Source organism: Tenrec ecaudatus, chromosome 3 (genome assembly GCF_050624435.1).
Source record: "Tenrec ecaudatus isolate mTenEca1 chromosome 3, mTenEca1.hap1, whole genome shotgun sequence".
Classification (NCBI taxonomy): domain Eukaryota; kingdom Metazoa; phylum Chordata; class Mammalia; order Afrosoricida; family Tenrecidae; genus Tenrec; species Tenrec ecaudatus.
Genome location: NC_134532.1, coordinates 184,126,252 through 184,148,614, shown reverse-complemented (window position 1 = coordinate 184,148,614; position 22,363 = coordinate 184,126,252). Strand labels below are relative to the sequence as shown.

Below are 22,363 nucleotides of genomic sequence, written 5' to 3'. Positions count from 1 at the left end.
CTCACAACCCGCTCGTCTCTGCTGAACCCTGGGCTTAGCTCTCGATGAAAAAGCCCGGAGCTGTCGCCGTCCTCAGTTAAGTGCTTGACTACTGGCCCAGAGACAGTGACTGGAGCCCACCCGGAGGAGCCCCAGCAGAAAAGCCCCAGCCGTTCCTCTGCTCACACAAGGCTGCCTCGAGCGGCCACTGCTTCCTGTCCTCTCGCTTCCTTGCCACAGAAAGTCGAAAGTGCCTTTCTAAGACAGCACCATGAGGGGGGAGAGGCAAGCCCAAGGTAGCGGGGGAAACCCAAGCCCAAGCCCAAAGTCTCCAGCTGACTTCTGTTTCTAACCAGAAGAAAGAGTTGAGCAGCTTCAGGGTCAGACGCAGGCCATCAGAGTGGGATGGAGGCCATGCCTCCGGGGCCAGAGCTGGGTGGGTGGCACTCAGCCTTAGGCGAGAGTGTTCTTCTCTGCATCCAAGGGAGGGCTGATGGGGAGCAGAGGCAGTGGCTCCTCCTGGGCTGGGAGCAGGGGCTGGTCTCCCCAGGTGGATGATCTTTGAAGACGAGTTTTCTGGGCATCAGTGTCCTTATCCAAGAAATGGGGGAACGAGGATGGACTTGATGGACGCTGCACTACTTAATTGGAGGATGACGAGGCTGGTCTCGCATTCTTTGGACGCCCCGTCAGGAGGGTTTCATCCTGGAGAAGAAGCTCCTCCCTCAGTAAAGGAGAACATCCAAAAAGACGATGACATGACATTCAACACGCTGCGTCAACACAGTGCCCGCGACGGTGGGCTCAGACACGACAACATGGTGACGATGGTGTGGGCGGGGCAGTGTTCCACTCCCTGTGAACTGGGTCGCTGTGAGCCCGAGCTCACCCAGCGGCATCCAATAATGACGTTTTAATGTGTGCGTGTGAGGTAGTTAGTTTATTGTGCCAATCTGGACGATAAACACATGTGGGGCTAATTGAAAGGCGGAGGGATACATGGCTCCGTGAGCCTTGCCTTTCTAGTTCTTAGGTCTCTTGCTTTGTGATGGTCAGACCAGGGGGCAGCTGCCTTAGCAGTTTCCTGCTTCAGCTGGCAAGGCTGACTTCCTGCACGACATCCCCAAGGAGAAGCCACATGGACCTACCCTGATGCAGCCCTGGATGCTGGAGCAGCTGTGTGGAGACCCCTGCCAGCACTGAAATGCTTACACATTCACTGACTTGACTTTCCTCCTGTAGTCGCATCGTTGCCTCTGTTTTGTGAGGTGGAGGAGGACTTTGTGGATTGGTTTTGGACATATGGGTTAATGGGTTAATGTTGGACTTGTGGGTTGGGGAAGCACTGAGTGTGGATGTTTTCTTGATGTGCACTTAACCTTTATATAAAACTCTCTGTTATACACGAGTTTCTATGGATTTGTTTCTCTATAAAGTATCCAGACTAACACAGTGTGTAAGGGTCAGTTGAGAAATGTCAGCTGCTTTCCCTGTTGCTAGCATCATCATTGGTATTGATTAGAATCTCCAACGCACCTCCAAAGCCTGGAGCAAATTGTGATGCTGGCGCATGCCTACAAGCCCGGTTGGTACGAATGTGAATGCACTGTGTATGGGTGTGTGTGTGTGCGCGTGTGCGTGTGTGTACTATGCTTCATAACTTTTATGTGAGCTTTTTAATGTGTCTCTCTTTTCTTGATAGGAATGAGTGCGTCCAAAGCCAAGCTGGAACTCCAGAAGCACCTGACAACATTGACTAACCAGGAACAAGCCACTGTTTTTGAGGAGGTTCAGGTACTGTGCTGGCTTTTGGTTTGTAGAAGGAAAGAGATGGCAGGCAGCTTCCCTAAGCAGCGTGACCTGCGAAAGCCAGCAGACTAAATGGCATCCGAGTGCCCAGCAAGTGACACCGAGCGCCTCGTGGGTTAGGCTCGACAGTCCCTGGAGAGGGCGGTGTGGCAGATGCCGCCCAAGGGCGTCTCAGCGCTCTGGTGAGAATGGCTTACACTGGCAAGTCTTTTCCTCAAAAGTTGGCAATAACTATTTTAGACCCTCTGCCATTGAATGGTACCAAGATCATAATGCTGCTGTCACACCAGGACCCCAGGGGAGTGGGTTTACCAATAAATCCGTTTTCTCACAGTTCTGGATGACAGAGGTTCACACTGGGCCTCAGCTGTGCCATTCCTTCCCTTGCCGGTAGCTCCTTGACCTCTTGGTGTTCCTTGACTTGAAGATGATTCTCGTCTGTTCTTCCTCTACCCTCTGTGTTTGTCTCTGAGTGTGTAGCTGTGTGGAAGAGAGTTGGGAGTGTAGGAAGAAGCACACACACACACACACACACAATGTCTATTCTGGCCTTGTGTAACTCAGAAGTGATTACTTTTAGGACCCATTCTACACCTCCATGACTACGAACATTGTCTATAGACAGACGCAAACTCCCTGCCCAGCCAGCATGCTACCCGCAGGTGTAACCTGAGGCATTGTGCACACGTGGGGGCGCTCGCAGTTCAATCCCTGAGGGCAGACTGTCCTGGGAGGTGGCAGACGTGGCCGCTGGCCCACATGTGCCAATCCTTTGCTCAGAGGACTACCGCTGCCGCCCTCAGTGTGGATTGACGCCGTGTCGGCACCGATGGGCTCAGGCGTAGGAACAGCTGTGAGGATGCCACGGGCTGGGCGGTGTTTCATTCTGGTGCTTGCAGGGTCGCTGTGGGTCGGAGCCGACTTGGCGCTTACCCCGACAAGCAAACAACCGAGTAGTGTGTGACTCCGTAGAGTTTTCCCAAGGTGAGCACACCGTGCAGCCAGCACCTAGATTTAAAAACAACATTTTCCTCACGCAGGAAACCTCCTTTCCCCCTTGCACTCTCAGGCCCTCACCTTGGACCCCATGGCTTTGTCTGAAGGAAATGAGTAAGTGGTTTGAGTTGTTTTTGGCTGGAAAATGATATCATTGGCTTGCCTGCCCACTCTTCCTGGGACTCTTGCTTTCACGGGGGTGCCTGTCAGGAACATTGGTTTGCTGCTGTTGGGGACAGTGTGAGTGACCCGGGGCCACTGAGGAGAGGACCCCTGACTGATGGCTGGAGTCCTGGGGAAGGAAGCCGCCGTGCCCGCTCAGAATGCCTTTAAGGCAGGGTTTGTTTCCTGATCTCTTGGAAAACCAGCAACGTGGCCTTCACTGCTTCAGTGACATCTCCTCGGGGTTGCTTGATAAGCCTTCTGACACGTGTTCTGCTTCTTGGCTTCACTTTCTTAAGGAAGACATGATTGTAGCACATTATGTTCAGCTATCATGTTATTGTTCATTTGAATAACATCTTCCGTGCATATGAAGAAGAAGAAAATTCCTCTCATTGCTATAGACGTAAAGCACACTATTCTTGCTACGGGAGGGGAACCCCGTGGTTAAGCGTTGGACTCTGACTTCAAGGTCAGCAGCCACCAGCCGCTGCGGGGGGAGAAAGACTGGGCCTTCTACTCTTGCCGAGTGACAGTCTCAGAAACGCACAGGGCAGTTCTGCCCTGCCCCAGAGGGTCACTGTGAGTCAGCATTGCCTCCAAGGAGTGCGTTTTTAGTTCTTGGGACTTTGAAACGAGCTCTCATGAAGAATTCAGCAATGATTTGCCCAGAAAGTGAGGGCACAGGTTTAATTAAAATAAAAAAGGCGAGGGAGCCCTGGTCGGCCCTCAGGACCCGGAACTTGCTTGGTTGCCTTCCGTCACACCTGCCTGTGCCTCTTCCCGGGATTGTGGACCCACATCCCCTATTGTGGCTCGGGATAACAGGGAGTGTGTCCCAGTGTCACGGTGCAGGCAGGCATGACCTGCCAGTGTGGTCCTTGTTTACTCCCGCTTTCCTTTTTTTTCCTTCTCCCCTGTCAGTCTTAGAACATTGACGGCTTTCCTATTCTCAATGGTCTTCAGCTCCCCACCTGCCCCAGCATCCCCTCCGCGACCTCTCTGTCTCGACAGCTCCAGCCAACCTGGATTTCAGAGACAGAAACCCCAAAACAACAGACAAGCTAGAAAACAATGCTAAAAGCCCCACTACACTCTGCCTGATAGCGAGGTGATTCCCATCCCTAGTCTGCGGTCAGAGGGGACTCACGGGAGGCTGCATCCACGTGGGGAGCCTGCTAATAGACTCTGGGTCCGCTGTCATCCCTACGACCTTTCGCCCTTTGTGAGGGACAGATGGAGCCCTCCGCTGAAGCAGCCACCTTTTTGCCTCTAAGAGCCCCGACATGTCATCATCTCTCCGGCTGGCCTGGTGTGGGGCCCAGGGCGGCAGCCTCTGCTCCCACCTCGGAGACTTTCTCCGTCAGTCTGGCGCTTGGAAAGAACAGGACGTCCCCGACGTCCCCGACGTCAACACTGTGCTTTCTCACGCACCAGGAGTGCCCTGACTTTTAAAGTGGCCTTTTTCTTGGCGAGCGGAAATGTCAGGAGGGTTGGGCTGGTGTCACCTTTGCATTCTGGCTCCTGGGACAGGCAGGAATCCCATCCCTCAGACGCTGGGGATGCCAGAGGTTGCCAAGGATGGCGTTGACCAAGGCCCCTCACTGCACCTGGCTGCTTCAAAGGGCAGGCCGACGCCGGGTGCAAACAGTGGTGGAGCTGGCACATGGGCAGAGCCAGCCAAGGAGGCCCAGCGTCTGAGGGCACAGGAGAGCAGCTTTGTCTCTCGGTGCTCATGGCGTGCGCTTTGAAGGCCTTTTAGAACCGGCTCTGGAGCCTACTTCTTTCTCATCTTTGCGTGGACAAATGAAGCCGCTGAGATGCAGGGACTGGCCTTTGCCATGGTTTTAGGCACCAGGCTTTTAGGCATGCTTTTAGGAACCTCCCTGCTCGGAGTTCGAGTCCAGGGTGCGTGTGGTGCCAGCCACTGCGCTGTCTGGAACAGAGACGGCGGGGCTTTGAGAGAGGACCAGGGCAAGGAAAACCGGGGGAGTATCCTGCCATGTTGCCCCGTGTGGAAGTGCGGCCCTCGGGGGTAGAGTGTGTGTGTGTGGGACCAGGACCCCGAGTTCAGGTCCTGTTTTTCTTTCCTGTTTCCCGTAACCCTAACACTTGATAAACGGGTAGTTGCTGGAGCTCCTGACCTCTGGGTGTGTACTTAGATTTTGACCTTTTCCCCGTTTTCAAAATGATTTATCTCTTAGCCATTTCGAGTAGTCCTCTATCTGATGTGAAATATCAGATATTTAAGGTAAGAAGACGCCAGGGATGGAAAGCTAAACCCTGGTGCTGCTCTGTGTGAGTGTGTGTGTGTGTGTGTGTGTGTGTGTATGTATGTGAGAGTGTGTGTGTGTGTGTGTGTGTGTGTGTGTGCCTGCCAAGTTCAAGGTCATTGCTGCCCCCTAGTGAGAAGGTGGGGTAAAGCCACTGGTCAACGAATAGGTGAAAGCTATTAAGGTTCCCACAGGGACAATTGAAAATAAATGTGATCCTACTGCCTTGTGTTTTACTACTTCTTTTTTTTTTTAATAAAAAGAAACTGAGACCAAGAAACGAGCAGCGAGAAAATGAATTGATTATTTCCTTCCTGAGGGGCTTCTATGAAGAGAAACAGAAAGACCACGTTCACATCGGGGCGACGAAACAGGTAACAGCACTTCAGTTTTAGAGTCCTCTCGTTCTGTCCTCAGAACCTTTCTGGTGCACTGTGGAAGCAGGGTCGGGAGGGCCGTCGGGAGCTTGGGGACCGTCATTTGCCCCGTGTGTTTTATTTGAATTTGTTGTGCACACGTGGGGCCTGGCATGGGGCGGGGGGTTTATGTTGCACCAGTCCACATCCTAGTGGAGGTGGGGAGTGACCCAGAGGGCCCAGACAGACATGTAAGGCAGGAATCCCTCCCACCCTCCTCCCTTGTCAAACGGAAATGACATCATGTCCCTGCTTTGGGACTTAGATAAAGCGCCGGAAGTTCTTTGTGATGTACATGCTGAGGGATGTAAGACAGCCTCGGGGTACCCTGTTAGTTATCTGCGCTTCAGAGGGAGAACATGTGTTCATCCCGTCGTGTGCTTGGGAGCCACCAAGCGTGGCTCCTGCCCTCCACTGCCCTGAGGTCCACGGGACTTCACTGCCCAGGGGTTAGGTCAGCAGCTGGGGCTCCCTGAGCACCCTTATCCCTAAAGAGCGGCCCCTGGGGACTCGGCGCACGGGCGCCGTGGGCCATCCCTGCGTGTTCAGGATGCGGAGGGAGCTCATGATGAACTGGCATCGGCCAGATCCGGTGCGTTTTCATTTGCTAGGGCTGCTTGCTGCCAGGAATTCTAAAGAAGTCCGTGAAGAATATTAGAATTTCTGTTTTCCAAAAAGTCAGAGAGTCTTTCAAAAGGCATGGCATGTCCGGAGTGCTTCTTCTGAGCTGGGAGGACGCCTCACCCTTGCTGTCTTCCTTACACACTGACCTTCACACTGTCCTTCACCCTTCGGGTGACGCATCACATGACGACGCAGCCTTACTGGAATTCACGCAGAGCAAGTGCTCCTTCCCTTCTTCTTCTCTGAGTTGGCTCTGGCCATCTTGGGCTTCTCTTGAGCTCTGAGAGCCTGTGTGGTGTCCGACAAGGTGTACGTCTCCTAGCAGTGACGCTCAGGCCAGTCTCTTGTCTGGGGCTTTGGCCTTTGGGGCGTGTCCGTTGTAATTCCGCTCTCCCTATCTTGGACTTCTTGGAAAGCAGGAATGTTACTTTGAGGACTACGGTGCCCCTGACCCAAGCCACGGTATTTTCAGTTGCCTCATCTGCATGTGGAAATTGGACACGGAATGAGGAAGACCGGAGAAGAGTTGATGCATTTGAATTACAGCGCTGGTAAATAATATTAAAGTACCTCAGAGTGGCAGAAGAACAAACAAATCTGTTTGGAAGAAGTGCCGTCCAGAGGAGCAGATGCCAAGGGCTCAACTAGAAAGTGAATGTTTAGAAAATGACGATGGCGACATGTGACCGAATAGCTCGATACAGCGCATGTGTGGAATGTTATAAGAGCTGTTGATTGACAAAAAGAGAGAAGCGCAGATGAGGTGCTCCTTCGAGGCAGGGATGGAGTGGCTTCGTCCCGTGGGCTTTGGACACGTGGTCCGGAGAGACCAGTCCCTGGAGAAGCCCAGCCTGCTTCCTCACGCACGGGGGCCTCGGAGAAGAGGAGGGCCCTTGTCAAGGTGATGGACACAGGGGCCGCATCGATGGACTCCAACATCACCGTTGTGAGCAAGGTGCCAGACCTCCGGGGCTGGCTCCTTGGTGCACAGGGTCCCTGCGGATCAGAGCTGCCTCCACGACAGTCCGGACTCCTCTGGTAGCACAGGAGTGTGTCCCTCCCTGTCTGTGTCCACTAAACTCCCCAGCCCGCCCTTCACGCGCCGCCTTTTCTCCATTTCCGCCCTCTTCCCTTTAGGGGCGTGCCTGTGGGGCGCTGGTAGCTTTTTCCCTGTTCTGATTCTCTTTCCCCGGAGTCATTCTGCCTTGTTCCGACAGGAAATGGATCATCTGGTGAAATCATGAGTCATTTGTAACTCTCAGGAAGGGGCGACTGCAGCACTGTTGGTGGAGGGAAATGGTTCTGTAACTAAACACGAGGCTGCAAATGCAGGCTCGTTTTTTAGGGAGCAGGGTGATATCTGCGTGATCCTGCAGGTATGAGTTCAATCTCTCTTTCTCTGTCTCTCTGTCTCTCACTGCGACTCAGAGCAACCCTATAGGAGAGGGTGGAACTGCCCCTGTGGGTTTCTGAGACCGATTCTTTACAGGCGTGGGAAGCCCTATGTAAACCCAGAATTAGTACAATGGAGGAGTAGATTTAATGCCCCCCCCATCCCCTTCTTCCCGTGCTTTCAGAACATCAGAGAAGTCAGGTACCGAGCCGTACAGCAGAGCCGGCCTCTGCTCATCACCTGCCCCAGGGTCCTGAGCACACAAGGCCAGGTCTGTCTAGAGATGTTACTGGGATGCCCAGATTCATGTGGGCACCCCCGGGCCGGGTGCCAGACCAGAAGCCGGTGTCCAGATGGATCAGCTGAGGCTTGGAGACTCACCGTTAGAATCCTGCTCTTGCCTTTCTGCTTTCAGTCCATTTGATCTTTGTTTCACCTGGAAATTCTGATGTCCTTTAAAAACGTGTTGACACTTAACCTAGGAAGAGGTCGAATGGTGACCTTGACGGTGGACTTCAGGGAACACCGGTCTGCAAAGGGGACCAAGAAGAAGAGCATGCGCTTCTAGCCTTGAGCTGCTCCGTGTCCCTGGGCATGCCCATCACGCGTGCTCCACATCGGGTAACAGTGTCCACATGTGTGGGCTCAGAAGGGTCGTTGTTGAGATGGAAGGTTACTTACGGAGGTGCAGGCGGCGGCTGGCAGTGTCGGGGTTCGGTCCACCATGCCCCCTGAGCAAGCAAGGGTTTTTACACTCAGGGCGGGAAGAGGGGCAGTGAGACAGGCCTGGAGCAGCCACACTGGCCACGGGCTCCCTGTGCCTCCAAGTCCATCCCACAGTCACTGCCTTGAAATGCCTGCGTGACAATGTGACCTTGGTGGTCAGCTCTGGCCCTCTGCCTTTCAAGGGGAGCAGGGAGGCCAGGGGCAGGACCTGTGGGGTGCCTGTGTACCCTACAGTCTCCAGGGCTTGTCTCCATCTGTGAGAACGCTCACTTTGCCAATGCTGGGCGGTGGCTAGAGGGATTGGTTGTATTCGTTTCTACACCCTTGTGTATGCTGGAAATTGTGACCAAGAGCTGTGCTCGGTGTCTTGCATCCCTTACGTGCTTTGTCCTCATAACAGAATAATGACTAGAGTCTATTTTTGGTGTCAATTTTCAGAGAGGAAGCTGAGATTGGGAAAAGAGTAACTAACCTTGAGCAAGGCTACATTTGGTAATGACAGATAAGATTCCACAGCCTGATCATCAGAACAAAAAATCTTATTGTAGTGAATGAGGAGGGGAGTGCGGAGTGGAGACCCAAAGCCCATTTGTAGGCCACTGGAGATCTCCTTGCAGAGGGGTCTCGGGGAGGAGACTAGCCAGTCAGGGTGCGATGTAGCAACGATGAAAAATATAACTTTCTTTAGTTCCTAAATGCTACCAGCCCTCCCCGCCCCGCTATCATGATCCGAATTCTACCTTGTAAGTCTGGCCAGACCAGAGGATGTACACTGGTGCAGATAGGAGCTGGAGGCACAGGGAATCCAGGGCGGATGATCCCTTCAGGACCAGTGGTGTGAGTGGCGATACTGGGAGGGCAGAGGGAGGATAGGTTGGAAAGGGAGGACCAATTACAAGGATCTACATGTGACCCCCCTCCCTGGGGGCCAGACAACAGAAAAGTGGGTGAAGGGAGACGTCAGACAGGACTAGATAATGACTAATAATTTATAAATTATCAAGGGTTCATGAGGGAGGGGGGGGCGGGAGGGAGGGGATAAAATGAGGAGCTGATGCAAAGGGCTTAAGTGGAGAGCAAATGCTTTGAGAAGGATGAGGGCAATGAATGTACAAATGTGCTTTACACAATTGATGTATGTATGGATTGTGATGAGTTGTATGAGCCCTAATAAAACGTTTAAAATAATAATAAAAATAAAAGATAAGATTCCAGAGCCTGAGCTTTAAACCACTTTGTGAAACTGACTCATTTCACAGTGCATTCCCTGCTTTCCTTTGGAGGCAGTCACTGCAACCCTCTGTGGCAAAATCATTCTAATGGGGATTGCAGTCAACGAGACACAAACTTGACTGGAAAGCAGATCTGCCCTGTAGACCCTATACCCAATTTGTAAGAAAAAGCTTAAAAATAAAGATAAACTGAATTGTAAGAATACATGTATTTTCAGGATTTGTATGCCGTGTCACAGGCAGAATCAGAACAATGACTGATATCAAAGCACCCTAGAGAGTTCTCCTGCCCAGAAAGAGACAGGCAGGACCCAACTGACTTCTCCCGTGTTTGCTTTCTCAAACCTCCGCAGGTGGCAGCAGAGACCGTGGGGAGTGAATTACTACCCAGTGCCACTCGCTTTAGGCTAGATCTGCTGAAAAGCAAAGCAAAGCGATCTTTAACGGAGTCTCTAGAGAGCTTTCTGTCCCGGGTAAGTAGCGGCGTCTCCCTGGCTCAGGTGAGCTCCCTTTGAAAGGGGAAAGACTTCGGCTCTCTCCTTTGATTCCATGAGTGTTGCTCCTAAAAGAACAACGCCCCAAACCTCTTGTTAAATCTTGTTGGTCTCAGAGCAACGTCACTGACTTTTCAAACTTGGTTTATAGCTGGACCTCAGTTTAAAAGAGATTTCCCCTCTTTTGCATTTCATGTTCTAGATAGAATTACTACTTTCCCCACAAAAAGAGGCCATTCAGTGACCAGTTTCTGTAGCGAGCAGAGAGGTCAATACATTGAGGTGGATCTTGTTCTCCGAAGTGCCACCAGGTGCTACTTTAAAAAGCAGTTACTGTAAGCTGCTGCGCATTTGGACTCCTCTCTAGCACCAAGGCCCTTGCAAATAAAGTTTTATGAGAACACAGCGACACCGTGTGTCTGCTTACAGTCTAAGGCTCCTTCTGTGCAGACAGGTGCTACGTGGCCGACAAAGCGTGCCGTGTCCGTCGTCTGGGCTTTTGAAGAAGTACACAGATATGCTATATTGCGTGCTTGTGTTAGTGCGTTAAAACATTCTTCATCGTGCTTTTTTTTGGAGGGGGCTCTATATTTGCATAAAATCTTGTAACCACGGCTCCAAAGAAAGCTAGTGACACCGTCCGTACGCTGAGCGGGAAGCCGTGAGAACCGGGCTAGAGTTAAGAAAGAAATCATTGCAGAATTTGAATCAGGTTGCTGCTTGTCTGATTTGGCAACCTAATACAACATGGCTAAGTTGACATTAATAACATTTTGGGGGGGGAGAGACAAAGAAACATATAAACAGCTAATGTAGCAAAAGGTGTGAAATTGTTAACTACAAAACTCAGAGCCCAGACCATCCATCAACGAGGGTGAAAAGTTACTGTGAATTTGGGTAAATTAGAAACAACTCAGTGGCAGTAGCATGTGCCAGACAGTGACCTTCCAGTGACCTTCCAGAAGGCCAAAACCTCGACAGTGATTTAAAGTCCTGGAAAAATGAACGTAAGTGTGATTTTTGCCCATTTGGTGTTCCATGATTTCTTATGGGAAGAGCATATTCAGTTCCCGAGCTTTTTGGTGTTTGAACTGGAATGTAGAACGAATTGAGTTCGACAACTGAGGTGTCACTAGATACAATTTTTGTTTCGTCCTTTTTAACCCTCTCCAGTTACAGAAAGTTCAAATTTTGTTTGAAGATGTTGCTGAGAATTTCGTGACATCAAATAAAACCAGTCCATTTTCAAAACCAGCCCTGGGTGGGTCTGCCCCGAGAGCCCCACACGGAGGACCCGGGTTTGGGTGGCATCCCCTCCAGCCAGTTCCCAGGAGAGAGCTGTGGGTGGGCCTTCCCAGCACTTGCTTTTCCTCCCAGAGGGATTGGTCTCCTTGTACCCTACCAGTCCCTTCAGACAACTGCACACCCCAAGGGTCGCAGAGCACTTCACTCGCGGAAGTGTGTGTTTTAAAAGGAGGACGTTGACGCTGACCGTTTTCACGGACATGGCTCCGCGTCCCCAGCAGACGCATCATCCTGGAGGGTTGGCACAGTCCAACCCCCACCGAGCCCCTGCCTCCCAGGGGATAACTTGCTGCCTTTTCTTCCCGTAGGGCAATAAAGCCAGAGGCCTGCAGGAACGTTCCGGAAGTGTGGATCTGGACAGCTCCTTGGCCAGCACGTTTAGTAACACCAGCAAAGTAAGCACATTCCTCTTCGAGGACATGCTGAAGAAACCAGCACCCGGGCCCCATCAAACAGCGGATGAAGCCTAGTTCCTCTGCTCGTAAAAAATGTGGTACTTCCAGCCTTCCCGGCAGGGGTCAGGGCTTGGTCCTGGAATTCTACCAGGAAAAGTTGTGCTTAGAAAGCAATCCCAAACCCTACTTAAAAAAAAAAAAAAAAAAAACGGGCAACCCCACTGTCAGGGAGCTGATCTGACCCCCTTGGACCCACCAGGTCAGAGTGGAACTGCTCCCTGGGGTTTCTGAGGCCACCTCTCTTACAGGTCCATAAGAGCCTCATCTTTCTTCCTTGGGGCGACTGCTGGGTTCGAACCACTGACCTGAGTTGTAAGCAACTCAATGTGCCACCAAATGCACCACGCAGGGTTCCTTGCTTTTGACATCTAAGACACTAATTTCTTTCAGAGTAGCCGGTGGATATTTTTTCCTCAAGTAAGTTTTCCAGTCTTAAAAACCTTTCAAATGGGTGGGGGGGGGGGGACCTGCAACGTGGGCTTTTAGATACAGAAAAGCGTGAACTTGAATTTCTAGAACCTTACCACTAACTGGCTCTCCAGAGGGAAGTTCGGAAGTAACACTACCCCCCCCCACCCCCCGTTCTTGTCAACAAGCCACTAAACTTCACCTCTCGTGTCTGCCAGGAAGCGCAGCTCGTGATCTTGCACGGACCACTGGTTCTCTCTGCTTACAGCCGTGTCTGTGCCCTTGTCTGGTTTTTGGCTTTCTAGAAGGGCAAGCGTACTTAACTAGATTGTAACGGTTTATCCTCCAGAGGGGTCTTATGTGGGGGGGGGATGGGCCTTCCCTCCTGCAGGAGGAGAATGAGGGGATTGTGTGGCAGCTCCTTACCTAGGTCCCTGTGAGTTCTTCTCCGGGCGCCTTCAGAGTCAGGTGACTTTCCCAGCTGTAGCCTACAGTAAGCACGTTTCTCCTAGCGCTTAGAAGACATGCTCCCGTGAAAGCTGCCTTCAGCTGAGGCGGCAATGGCTGGCAGACCCCATTTCACTGCGCTCTCCTGTGCTTTGGCGCTGCGGTGTGCTTTTGTTGTTTACCAAACTAAAGGCCTGGCAGTGCTTCACAGACACCTCTGCCGGCGCCATTATGTCTCTGCATCACCGTGTGTCTCTGTATCACATGTTGGGACGTTTTCATAATGTAGTTACACACTCGATGGACTACAGTGTAGTGTAAACAGATTTACATGTTACCGGGAAACAAACAAAGCCGCCTGTGACTCATTTTCCCGCAGCGTTGGTGGCAGCTGCAGTGATCTGGCCCTCAACCCACCGGGTCTCTGAGGTACACCTGCACCATTGGCTTACATGGGAGCACAGCTGCGTGTTCCCACACCTGAAAAACAGCCCCCCAAGTCCTAGCAAGTACCACGTGCAGCCCGGAACACCACCAGCACGTAGTCAGAGCCGGGACCGAGCAGACAGAGCCCCGGGCGTTGGCAAGCAGCAGTCGGGGCTGCGAGGGGCAGTTCCTGGGTCAGCCACCCTCCTGCTCGGGGGCACACGTGTGTGTGCATGTGTGTGCATGTACGTGCGTGCATGCAAGGTCTTTTCAGCAGCTTGCCATAGGGTAAACACGGGATGCTAGTTTCACCTCCTGCCTTTTTCCGTAACACCTGCAACCCCTAAAAGGATTGTCAGCACAAACAGGCACGGATGTCGGGAAGTGGATAGAGAAACTTTGGAAAGCCGGGTGGCTGGTGGGTCGGGGAAGATGCTTGTGGGTCGCACGTACATGCAAGTCCACCTAGGCGTGCATATACAGACTTGGGGACACAAAACAATGCTGTAAGACAAAACCCGAATGCACAGCCAGGAGAGCCGATGCGGGCTCCTGGTTACCGTGTAGGCCAGGGCAGGACTGCTCCTGCGGGTGTGCGAGACTGGCACATTAAGGGAGTAGAATGCTTGGCTTTCCTCTCAGGAGTGCCTGGTGGTTTTGAAATGCTGCCTGGTGGTTTTGAACTGCTGCCTCGACAGTTGGCATCCCTGTCCGTAAGCTCTATGCCACCAGGGCTCCTTGTGAGACGGTATCTGCTCTAAATATTACATAGCTGCTCTCTTCTGTGGTTTGTAAAATGCGTGGCAAGCCATTAAGTTGTCCTCACGGCCTACTAAGTGGGGTCCAGAGTGCAGTTTGAGAAACGCCACCTCACGGAGCGCGTCTCAACTTTGGGCATCCCTGGTTGGAATAGTCGTTTAACCTGCGGGATTACTAACCCAGAGGCTCCAGCTGCCTTTGCCAGATGAGCAGATGGAGGTACAGGAAGTCGTTACAAGTGGTTTGCCTGGGGTCCCGGCAGTGAGTACCTAGAAAGAGGTCTCCCATCCTCTACAGAATAGTTTACCACAGCCCTCTCGGGTCAGTTTCGACTTCAGAGACACCTGTGAGGGTTTCCAGGTCTTTACTTTAGGTCTTTCCAGGAGTAGCCGGAACCCTCTGTTTCTTGCGGAGCAGCTCCTGGGCTTGAACCACTGACCTCATGGCTGGCAGCCCAACGGTGACCTTTAGTGAGGCCACCAGGTCTCCTTAAAATAGGATCTGATGTATCCTTAACCCCGAGATGACCAATTTAGAGCCAATTGAGAGTTCACACATTGTAGAGATTAAAAAAGAATTGAATTGGTTGCAGCAGTAGAAAACAGTCTAGTGTCAATGGTTGATATGCGTGATCGGGGGTTAGAACACACCCACAGTGCCTTCGAAGGGAGGCCTGGTGCTCTTCTGAATTCACAACCCACAGAGCACATTCTACTGTGACCCCTGAGCCAGCATTGACTGACTCAGTATCTACTGGTTTTTATAAGCAGTACTCGAGAATTCAGTTCCTTGACAGGAATTTTTTTCAGCCAAGTGGCATCTTGTTTCGGACAGTCGGGCTTTTTGCTATATTCCTGTGTTTTGGGGGGTCCCTACCTGGCATGACAGAAAATTAGTTTGCATGCCAAAATGTTTCCCTGCACTGAGGTGGCAGTCTCTGCTCTTGGGTGCCAGCCATCGAGTGGCTTCTGACTCAGTGATACCACAAAGGAGACTTGCCATGCATGTCGGGCTCCCCTGGCTGTAAGTCTTCCCATAATGGATCCCTAGGCCTAGGCTCCCCTCCTTATCCCCTTGAATCACTGGAGGGGATTTGAACCCCTGACCTTTGGGTTAGCCGCTAAACACTTAGCCATGGTTGCCAGGGCTTGTGGGATCAGGGGTGCGGCGATTCCGTCACTTGGCCTGGAGAGAGATCTGATGTGCCGTCTGTTTGCCGCAGGAGCCCGTGGTGTGTGAGAGAGGGCCCTTGCCCCTGCTGGACAGCTCCTTCACGCTCCTCGGCTCCTCAGATGACCTGTCCAGCGACTCCGAGAGCCACCTCTCCGAAGAGTCTGCTCAGCTCTCGCCCCAGCAGGGCTTCCGACGGCGAGCCAACACCCTGAGCCACTTCCCTCCGGAAAGCCAGAACCGTCTGGAACCCGCCGAGGCATCCCCGGCGGTCTCCCAAAGGAAGCTTTTGAGGTATCACTCAGTGAGCACAGAGACGCCTCACGAGCCAAAGTAAGATTTGTTCAAGACCTCGCTTTGCTGTGTAAACAGCAGGGGGGGTATCCATGACGACCCAGGCATGTGCACCCCAAGGGTGTTCTCTGGGTGGAAGAGAAACCTGAGGCAGGTTTTTTAATTCTTGGCTTCAAGAAAGGAACCTTGGGTCAGCGGCATGCCCTCCCCTGCCCGACTCTCAGGAAGCTTGTAGGTGCAAGAGGGACTGTCCCCTTTGTCTGTAACAAGTGCAGGTACCAAGTACATGCATGGCGAGGAACAGGTAAAGGGGAGCAGCAATGGACTTAAGACGTGTCAGTAATTATCCCCTAAACAATGCCAGCGACATGCTTGGCTTTGTAACTGGGATGCTGGCTCTGAGGAGAGGTAGCAAGACGGTGAGCGTGGCGCCACACTGGTGCACAGACGTGCCCACCTAGTTAACGTGCGCACTTGTGCAACACATAGTGTGCCCAGGAAATTGTGCTCAAGGGGCTGCCTGGTTGGCAACACACCCGCTACACAATGATGCCACGTTATTTGTGTGGAAACACAGTAGTCTGTTATTTTGGAAATCTGGACCAGAACCGCCCTGCGATGGACATGCGGTGAGATTGCAGAGCCGTGCGTGAGAGAGGCCCAGGACACACAGTGATACGGATGTCTGATGACCTTGGGTTCTGGTCCCAGCCCTGTCATGAATTAGTAGTGACCCGGGCACATTTGCTGTAGCCTCTCCTCTGCACGAGGAGATTGGAGTCGTGTTTATAACGTCTCTTCCATGGTGGCAATTCTGAATCCTTCCGGTGGGAAAGAGTTGCGCTCCAAAGAGCAGTTGGGATTTTTCTGGCTCTAGAGCCGGGTAAGCCATGAGGCTGACAGGCAGGCTTCCTGTCGCTTCTCGGGTCCCTGCGTGATTCATTTGGCCCTTGCAGGTTCCACAGACTATGGATACAGACAGACCTTTTAAAATAGCTTTTAGGATCTCTTGGAGACTCCTCCCCTCACAGAGCAACCTGAGCTAGGGCTGCGATGCCTGTACGTGGTCATGGACGCCATCGGGCGGACATCCGTGGCCATGCAGTTCACACACGGGGAGTGGCGCGCCTGCACGGAGGCGTTTGAGGGGCCGCGAGGGAAGACGTGGGGCAGTAACGGTGCCGCCGAGTGACCTAGTTGCACCTCCCCCGTGCACCATCGCTCAGCCCCTCGGGTCACTGCCGATGGCTCTGGTTAACTGTGACCACAAAGCAGGACACCTTGAGGGGCTAACTTTTAACAAGTGGGCCATTTCAGAAGCAAGCAGGGTGTGGCTGACGTTTCCGAAGACGCTCTGTTGAAGCTGCTTCCAGTTTGCTGTGTTACCTGTGTCCCCCCTCCTCCTTCTGGTCTCCCCAAGGGTTGTGGGACTCTTTCTCTTGGAGAGGCCTGGTTCTCTCGTCTGCTGCTTCGCACCAGCCAGGGGTGGCAGGAAATGAGGCGCTGCCTTCCTTTTCCCTTCTCCCCCAGGGCTGCAGCTTCCTAACGGATCAGGGGTAGGGTAAAAAGATAGCACTCGCTCACTCTCTCATCAGCATGGCCCGTTCTACTGCCCACGGGGGAATCCTTTCTTCATTTCCGCTTTACCCGCAAGAAACAAGACGTTGACACGCAGTTCCGTTTTAAAGAGAGGTGCGTTCTGAAAATCTCCGGGTTTTCTGCGTGTCCCTCTGCTTTTTGCTGTTCTCTTTCCGTTTTCCCCCTGGCAGTTCTCAGAAAGGGGTCGCAGGTTGCCCCCGATTTATAACTTTATTTGGGTTGCAACGAACCACACGTGGAGTCTGTTGTTAAGTCATTGGTTCTTTTTTTTCTATGCTACATCATATCATGGCGTCAATCGTACAGAGGACACACAATGTTAAGACACATCTAGGCTTGTGTGTAATCTTTCCAACCCCAAAGACCCCCGGACCCTATCTTTATATTGATAACGAACAGCAATAATAAGTGAAAGCTAAGATAAAATAAACAAAAAGCGGTGTGGAACCGCAGTGGGGGGTGCTGTCTCACAGCCTCGCTGCAGGACGGGAGCCACAGCCACCTTTCAGGGGCGCCACCTTGCCAGACGGGCACTTGGGCCGTGGAGGAGGAGACACGTTTGGATGGAAATGAGACTAGAGCGGCCCCCTCCCCGTTTCCCTGCGCCCTCCTCCGAGTAGACTGGCCAGCATGGCCCCCCCGCAGCCCCTCTAACCCTGCCTTGCTTTCTCTCGGATTACCCTCTAGCCCGAACCCCCTGCCGGCCGGTGAGGCCCCCGGCGGTGCAGGCCAGCAGCCAGCTCGGCTTAGTCCCTCTGACTCCTCGCCTAATGTTTTTAAGTGCCTAAAACATAACTCCGGTGGAGAGCCCGGTGGGAATGCCGTGCCAAAGAGGTGAGCGCCCTGCATGGCAAGCGCACTGGCGGCCCTTTGCCTCCCCGGCAGTTCAGCCCGGTGACACGCAGGGCCGGGGGTGGCACGCTGCATGGAGGGCACGTCCCGGGCCGCGGTGGGCGCATGGGCGTTTGGGCCTGCTTAGTTGTGTCGTCCCTGGAGCGGACCTAATGTCGCTCTCAATGTTCGCTCACAAGCGGGGGATGACCGCAGGCGTTGAAGGTTAACAGCCACTCTTGCTAGGTCGTGGGCGACTCACACGGTTCACAGAGGTTGGGGGCTCCAGTCCACCTAGGGGCACCTGGCGCTCTTCCGACACCCCCGGGCACGGAAAACCCTGCGGAGCACAGTTGTACCCTGGCGCACGTGGGTCGCCCTGCTGTCGCATCCCCCGGAGCCTGTGCCATGTCAGAAACGTCCTCGGCCACACGGCCAGGTGACTGCTGCTCACCAGGGAGAGTGGCTTGGAAGCTGGATTTGTTTCCCTACTTTTAATTTGAATCATTCATTCATTTATTGATTTCCTGAATCTAAAGCAGAGTTTTATTGACCAGTCTCGAAATTGGAAAGCCACTTGAACATTATGTCCTGTTTCTGACCTGGCTTGCTTTTCCAGCACAAGAGCGAAACTGTGCCTTTGGTTTTTTGAAGTTTATGTTTTACATTTCGTGTGCTTGCGTTTCTGTAGCCTAAACTCTCTTTTTCAACCATACTCTCAGCATCTCCTACCGTAATGCCCTGCGGAAAAAACTTCATTCTTCTTCCTCTGTGCCAAATTTCCTAAAATTTCTGGCTCCTGTAGATGAAAATAACACCTCTGACTTTCTGAGCACAAAAAGGTAGGGCTGAATTTAGACATACTAAGCCTGGGCATGATGACGTTTGAATTATTGATCGATATACAGGGATTAAAATACTTTTAAGCTGTTGTTTTGCCATGAAAACAATTGCTTTAACTAAAACTATTGTATTAGCTCTCTTAAGTTTATTTCTTACTGGATGTACGCTTCAGTTTTGATAAGGATTAAGTTTATTGATGTTGCTATTGGTGTCTTCAGAAGACAAACAGAACGTTTTAGCCGATTCGTGAAAGTGGTACCCCCCCGTGTTTCTGAATCCTGAGCATGTGACGATCTTCCGTCCGTTTCCCCTTACCGCCTGCTGCTGTTACATGTCCTTGAGTCGATTCTGACTCGGAGCCACCCCTAGATACACAAGGGAGCTCCAGGAAGTCGGGGCATGGAAAGGCGCACCAGGCACTAGCCGCTCCTGTGCCATGCCCATGGCTTCTGCCGTTGGTTGGAGCCCATTGCTGTAGCCACCGTGTCGTGCCGTCTCGCTGAGGGTCTTCCTCGCCATGTGCAGATATCAGGTGTAAGGACAAAGCTGCCTGTGCTTAGGAACCCCGTGGGTGCTAGATTGTGTCTGCACAGGCAGGTGGAGGCCCATGCTTTGTTTTGTCCTTTTGGAAAGGCAGTCGCTAACTGCCCTCAGCCAGTGGCCGTACACTTGTGGCCTGGGTGGTCCCGTGTGTAACTCACCGGGACCCTCCCTCACTCCTCGGTGGCCAACCACCGTGATGCCGGCCTGTGCCTGGAAACAGTCCCATCCTCCGCCGAGGCCCCAGGGGCTGCTGGTCACCTGTGGGCCTGGCCTCTTTTCCTTCCCTGTCAGAAGTCGTCCTTCCAGGGGTTTCAGCTGTAGTGAGCTGGACTTAAGCCCAGTGATTGCCCCATTACGTTTGTTCACACAGGGGAAAGAAAATGATACTTTGCTGCTTTGCTCAGGAAAAGAAAAAACGTTTCGCGTCTCCCCACAGGTCCCAAGTCAGGTCTCCTGTAATTTTAGGGATTTTGAACCCAAAGCAAACCACCCAGCGGACGCCGGCGGGACCCCCGGGAAGACGCGGAGGCATTCGTGGCGGCAGCAGATCTTCCTGCGAGTGGCCACCCCCCAGAAGACGTGCGATTCTCCGAGCAGATACGAAGGTAAGGCTCCTCCTGGCGCAGACGCGCTCGCTTTGGGCCTGTTTCTTCCTGTGCCCGGAGTGCACTGGAGGACCAGCTGTGGAGATGAGATTGCTGGCTCGCCACCACCCCACTGCTAGGAGGCTCCTTGAGGCCGGCATTGAGTGACATTGTCCAGAATAATCTCCAGAAGCGTGTCCCACGTTCTCTGTAAATCTGTGACAGGACGGTGCCTTGGCAGCACCTGTGCTGAAGGTGGCGCCTCCCCAGAGCTCGTGTGACCCACCTCTCGCCCACCCTGCCGTGGGGATGCCTTTGAGGTGCAGCTGGAGGTCGTCCCCCCACCCCTACTTCTCTCTCTCCCTCCCCACTGCATTCCTGAGCTTGTCTGTTTTCTCTGCCAGCCAAAGGTAGCTTTGACATGGCCTTTGACTTGGTGTGGCCAGAGAGGCACCCTCTGGCCACACCTGTCATGTCCCTGCCTGGGTCCATTGTGATCTGTCAGTCTGGGGTCATGGGAGGGGCCGCCTTGTGCTCTCTCGTCCCTCCTGCATCGTCGCTCCCCCTCTACACCCCCCCCCCCACACACACATGGCAGTGAGTTTGGCTGGTCTGTTTTTGTTTCTTAAGCCAAACCCACTGCTGTCCAGTGAATCCCTCTACATGGCAGGGACTCCACAGGACAGTGTGGAACCCACCGCCCGTCGGGTTTCCAAGGCTGTGCCTCTTCACGGGCGCAGCCTGCCACGTCTTTCTTGAGAAAGGCGGCCAGGGCTCCCGCTGCCAACCTTTCCCTTTGCAGCCACCACTGGGCCACTGAACCCCGGGACTCCGAGATTCTGTTGCTATAAACAAGTGAGAGTGGGGGAAGCTCTCCTTACTGTAACTAGGCAGTTCTCCCCTCTGCCCAGTGGTGCCGTAAACTTCCAGCAACAAACACCCCCTTAACGCTCTTTAACCCAAAGGACAAAAAACGAAGAAAATGCTAAAAGTGATTAAACAGTAACTATAAAGGAGCCTTGGTGGCGTCGTGGTTAAGTGTTGGGCTGGTAGCCACGAGGTGAGCAGTTCGAAACCCCAGCTGCTCTTCAGGAGAAAGATGAGGCTGTCTGCTCCTAGGTGCCGCTTCAGGCTCAAAGCCCACCGGGGGCAGTTCTCCCCTGCCCTGTCGGGTGGCCGTAAGTCAGGAGTGACTCGATAGCATGAGAGTGCGTGAGAACGCTAGGACGTCGCTCATGTCACCCCACTTACCTTGGTTGCTTCCGTTGTAAAGCGGCTACAGTGCGCGGGACTCTTTGCAGCGTCTGGAATCACGTGACGTTAGGGGTGTGGAAGTGGGTTGAAGGTGTGCTGGGAGAGCCTGATTTCCGTTAGTGTTGTGGAAGCTAGAACCCTGCTGTCTGTTTCCCATCCGGGCAGCTTGCCCAGAGGGGCTCTTGTTGTCCGTGTGGATTCTGGCGCATACTGACCTGGCAGGTAGAGTAAGGATTTCCAAGGCTGTCGGCTCTGTGGGAGCAGATTGCGAGTTTTGGTCTCCCATCAAGCTGTTGGTGGGTTTGAACCACTGACCTTTCAGTTAGCACCAGAAAGCTTACTTGATAAATTCAGTCTCCGTTAAAAAACAAAAAAAGTAAAAAGTCAGTCTGTTCAATGATTTTAGGGATTTTCTTTTCATATTGTGGACCGTCTATTAAATTCCAACAGCCAGACTGTAACCCCATTCCTGTGTGCTTAAAACACAAAAAAACAAACATGGGTTCGATTCTGACTCATAGCGGCCCAACAGGGCAAGGTAGAACTGCTCCCATGGGTCTCTGAGACTTTCCCTCTATGGGAGTAGAAAGCCTCATCTTTCATCCATTGAACAGCTCGTACTTTTGAACTCCTGACCTTGGGGCTAACAACCCAGTGCGACGCCCATCAGGGTTTGGCTGCCTTCAAACACCCAACCACGGGAGTCTGCTGGGTGGGGAGTGCCTGCAGGGAGCACCCAACTTGTAAATTGTGCAGCCTAGAGCTTTCAATTTCCACCTGCCCCTCCTGTGCTGTTCCATGTGTCTGTGGATGAGGGTCCTGGTTTAGAGGGTCCTGGCTTTTGGAGAAGTTCAGTCTATTCTGACTGGTTGCAACACTGTGCTCCGTAGGCTGTTTGGTGGCTGATTTGTAGGAAGGAGCTCGCCGGGCTTTTCCTCCGAGGCTCCTCTGGCCGGACTCCAGCCCTCAACCTTGTGGTGAGCAGGGGAGCTTGGGTACTGTGTGCACCCCCCAGGAAGAGGCCAGGCAGAGTGCTTTGAGTGAACCTTACGGGCTACTGGGTCATTGCCTCGGTGGTTTGGATTCCTCTGCTGTAGGGCCCTGGCCTGGACCCCAGACGTTGAATGGCACGGTTCTGGGGGACCGGAGAGTGGGGTGCTTGCTGTGGTCCACCTCCCTTGCTAGAAACACTACTCAAACAGCACCCAAACGGTCAGCTGCCAGAATCCCTCGAGGCTCGTCCTGGGATTGGTGGGAAAGTGGAGCTGGCTGCCTCAGCGTGGAGGACCTGGGGGAGTCTCAAAGCCCACCTGAGGGATTCGAGAGCTCATTGTGGGCCAC

At 53.0% G+C, this 22,363-nt stretch overlaps 1 protein-coding gene across 6 annotated transcripts in view; it reads left to right on the top strand.

The window, feature by feature from the left end:
* TBC1D1 (TBC1 domain family member 1) overlaps positions 1-22,363 on the top strand; it is a 223,884-nt gene that overhangs the window by 141,018 nt on the left and 60,503 nt on the right. For 2 of the 6 annotated variants that reach the window (XM_075544441.1, XM_075544446.1), the window contains exons 6-13: positions 1,682-1,773; positions 5,483-5,593; positions 9,964-10,083; positions 11,718-11,804; positions 15,127-15,407; positions 17,655-17,801; positions 18,521-18,640; positions 19,650-19,789. In XM_075544441.1, the coding sequence (XP_075400556.1) occupies positions 1,682-1,773; positions 5,483-5,593; positions 9,964-10,083; positions 11,718-11,804; positions 15,127-15,407; positions 17,655-17,801; positions 18,521-18,640; positions 19,650-19,789 (1,098 nt within the window). The remainder of the gene's footprint in view (positions 1-1,681; positions 1,774-5,482; positions 5,594-9,963; positions 10,084-11,717; positions 11,805-15,126; positions 15,408-17,654; positions 17,802-18,520; positions 18,641-19,649; positions 19,790-22,363) is intronic. The other 4 variants (XM_075544442.1, XM_075544443.1, XM_075544445.1 and 1 more) reach the window with 4 other exon arrangements.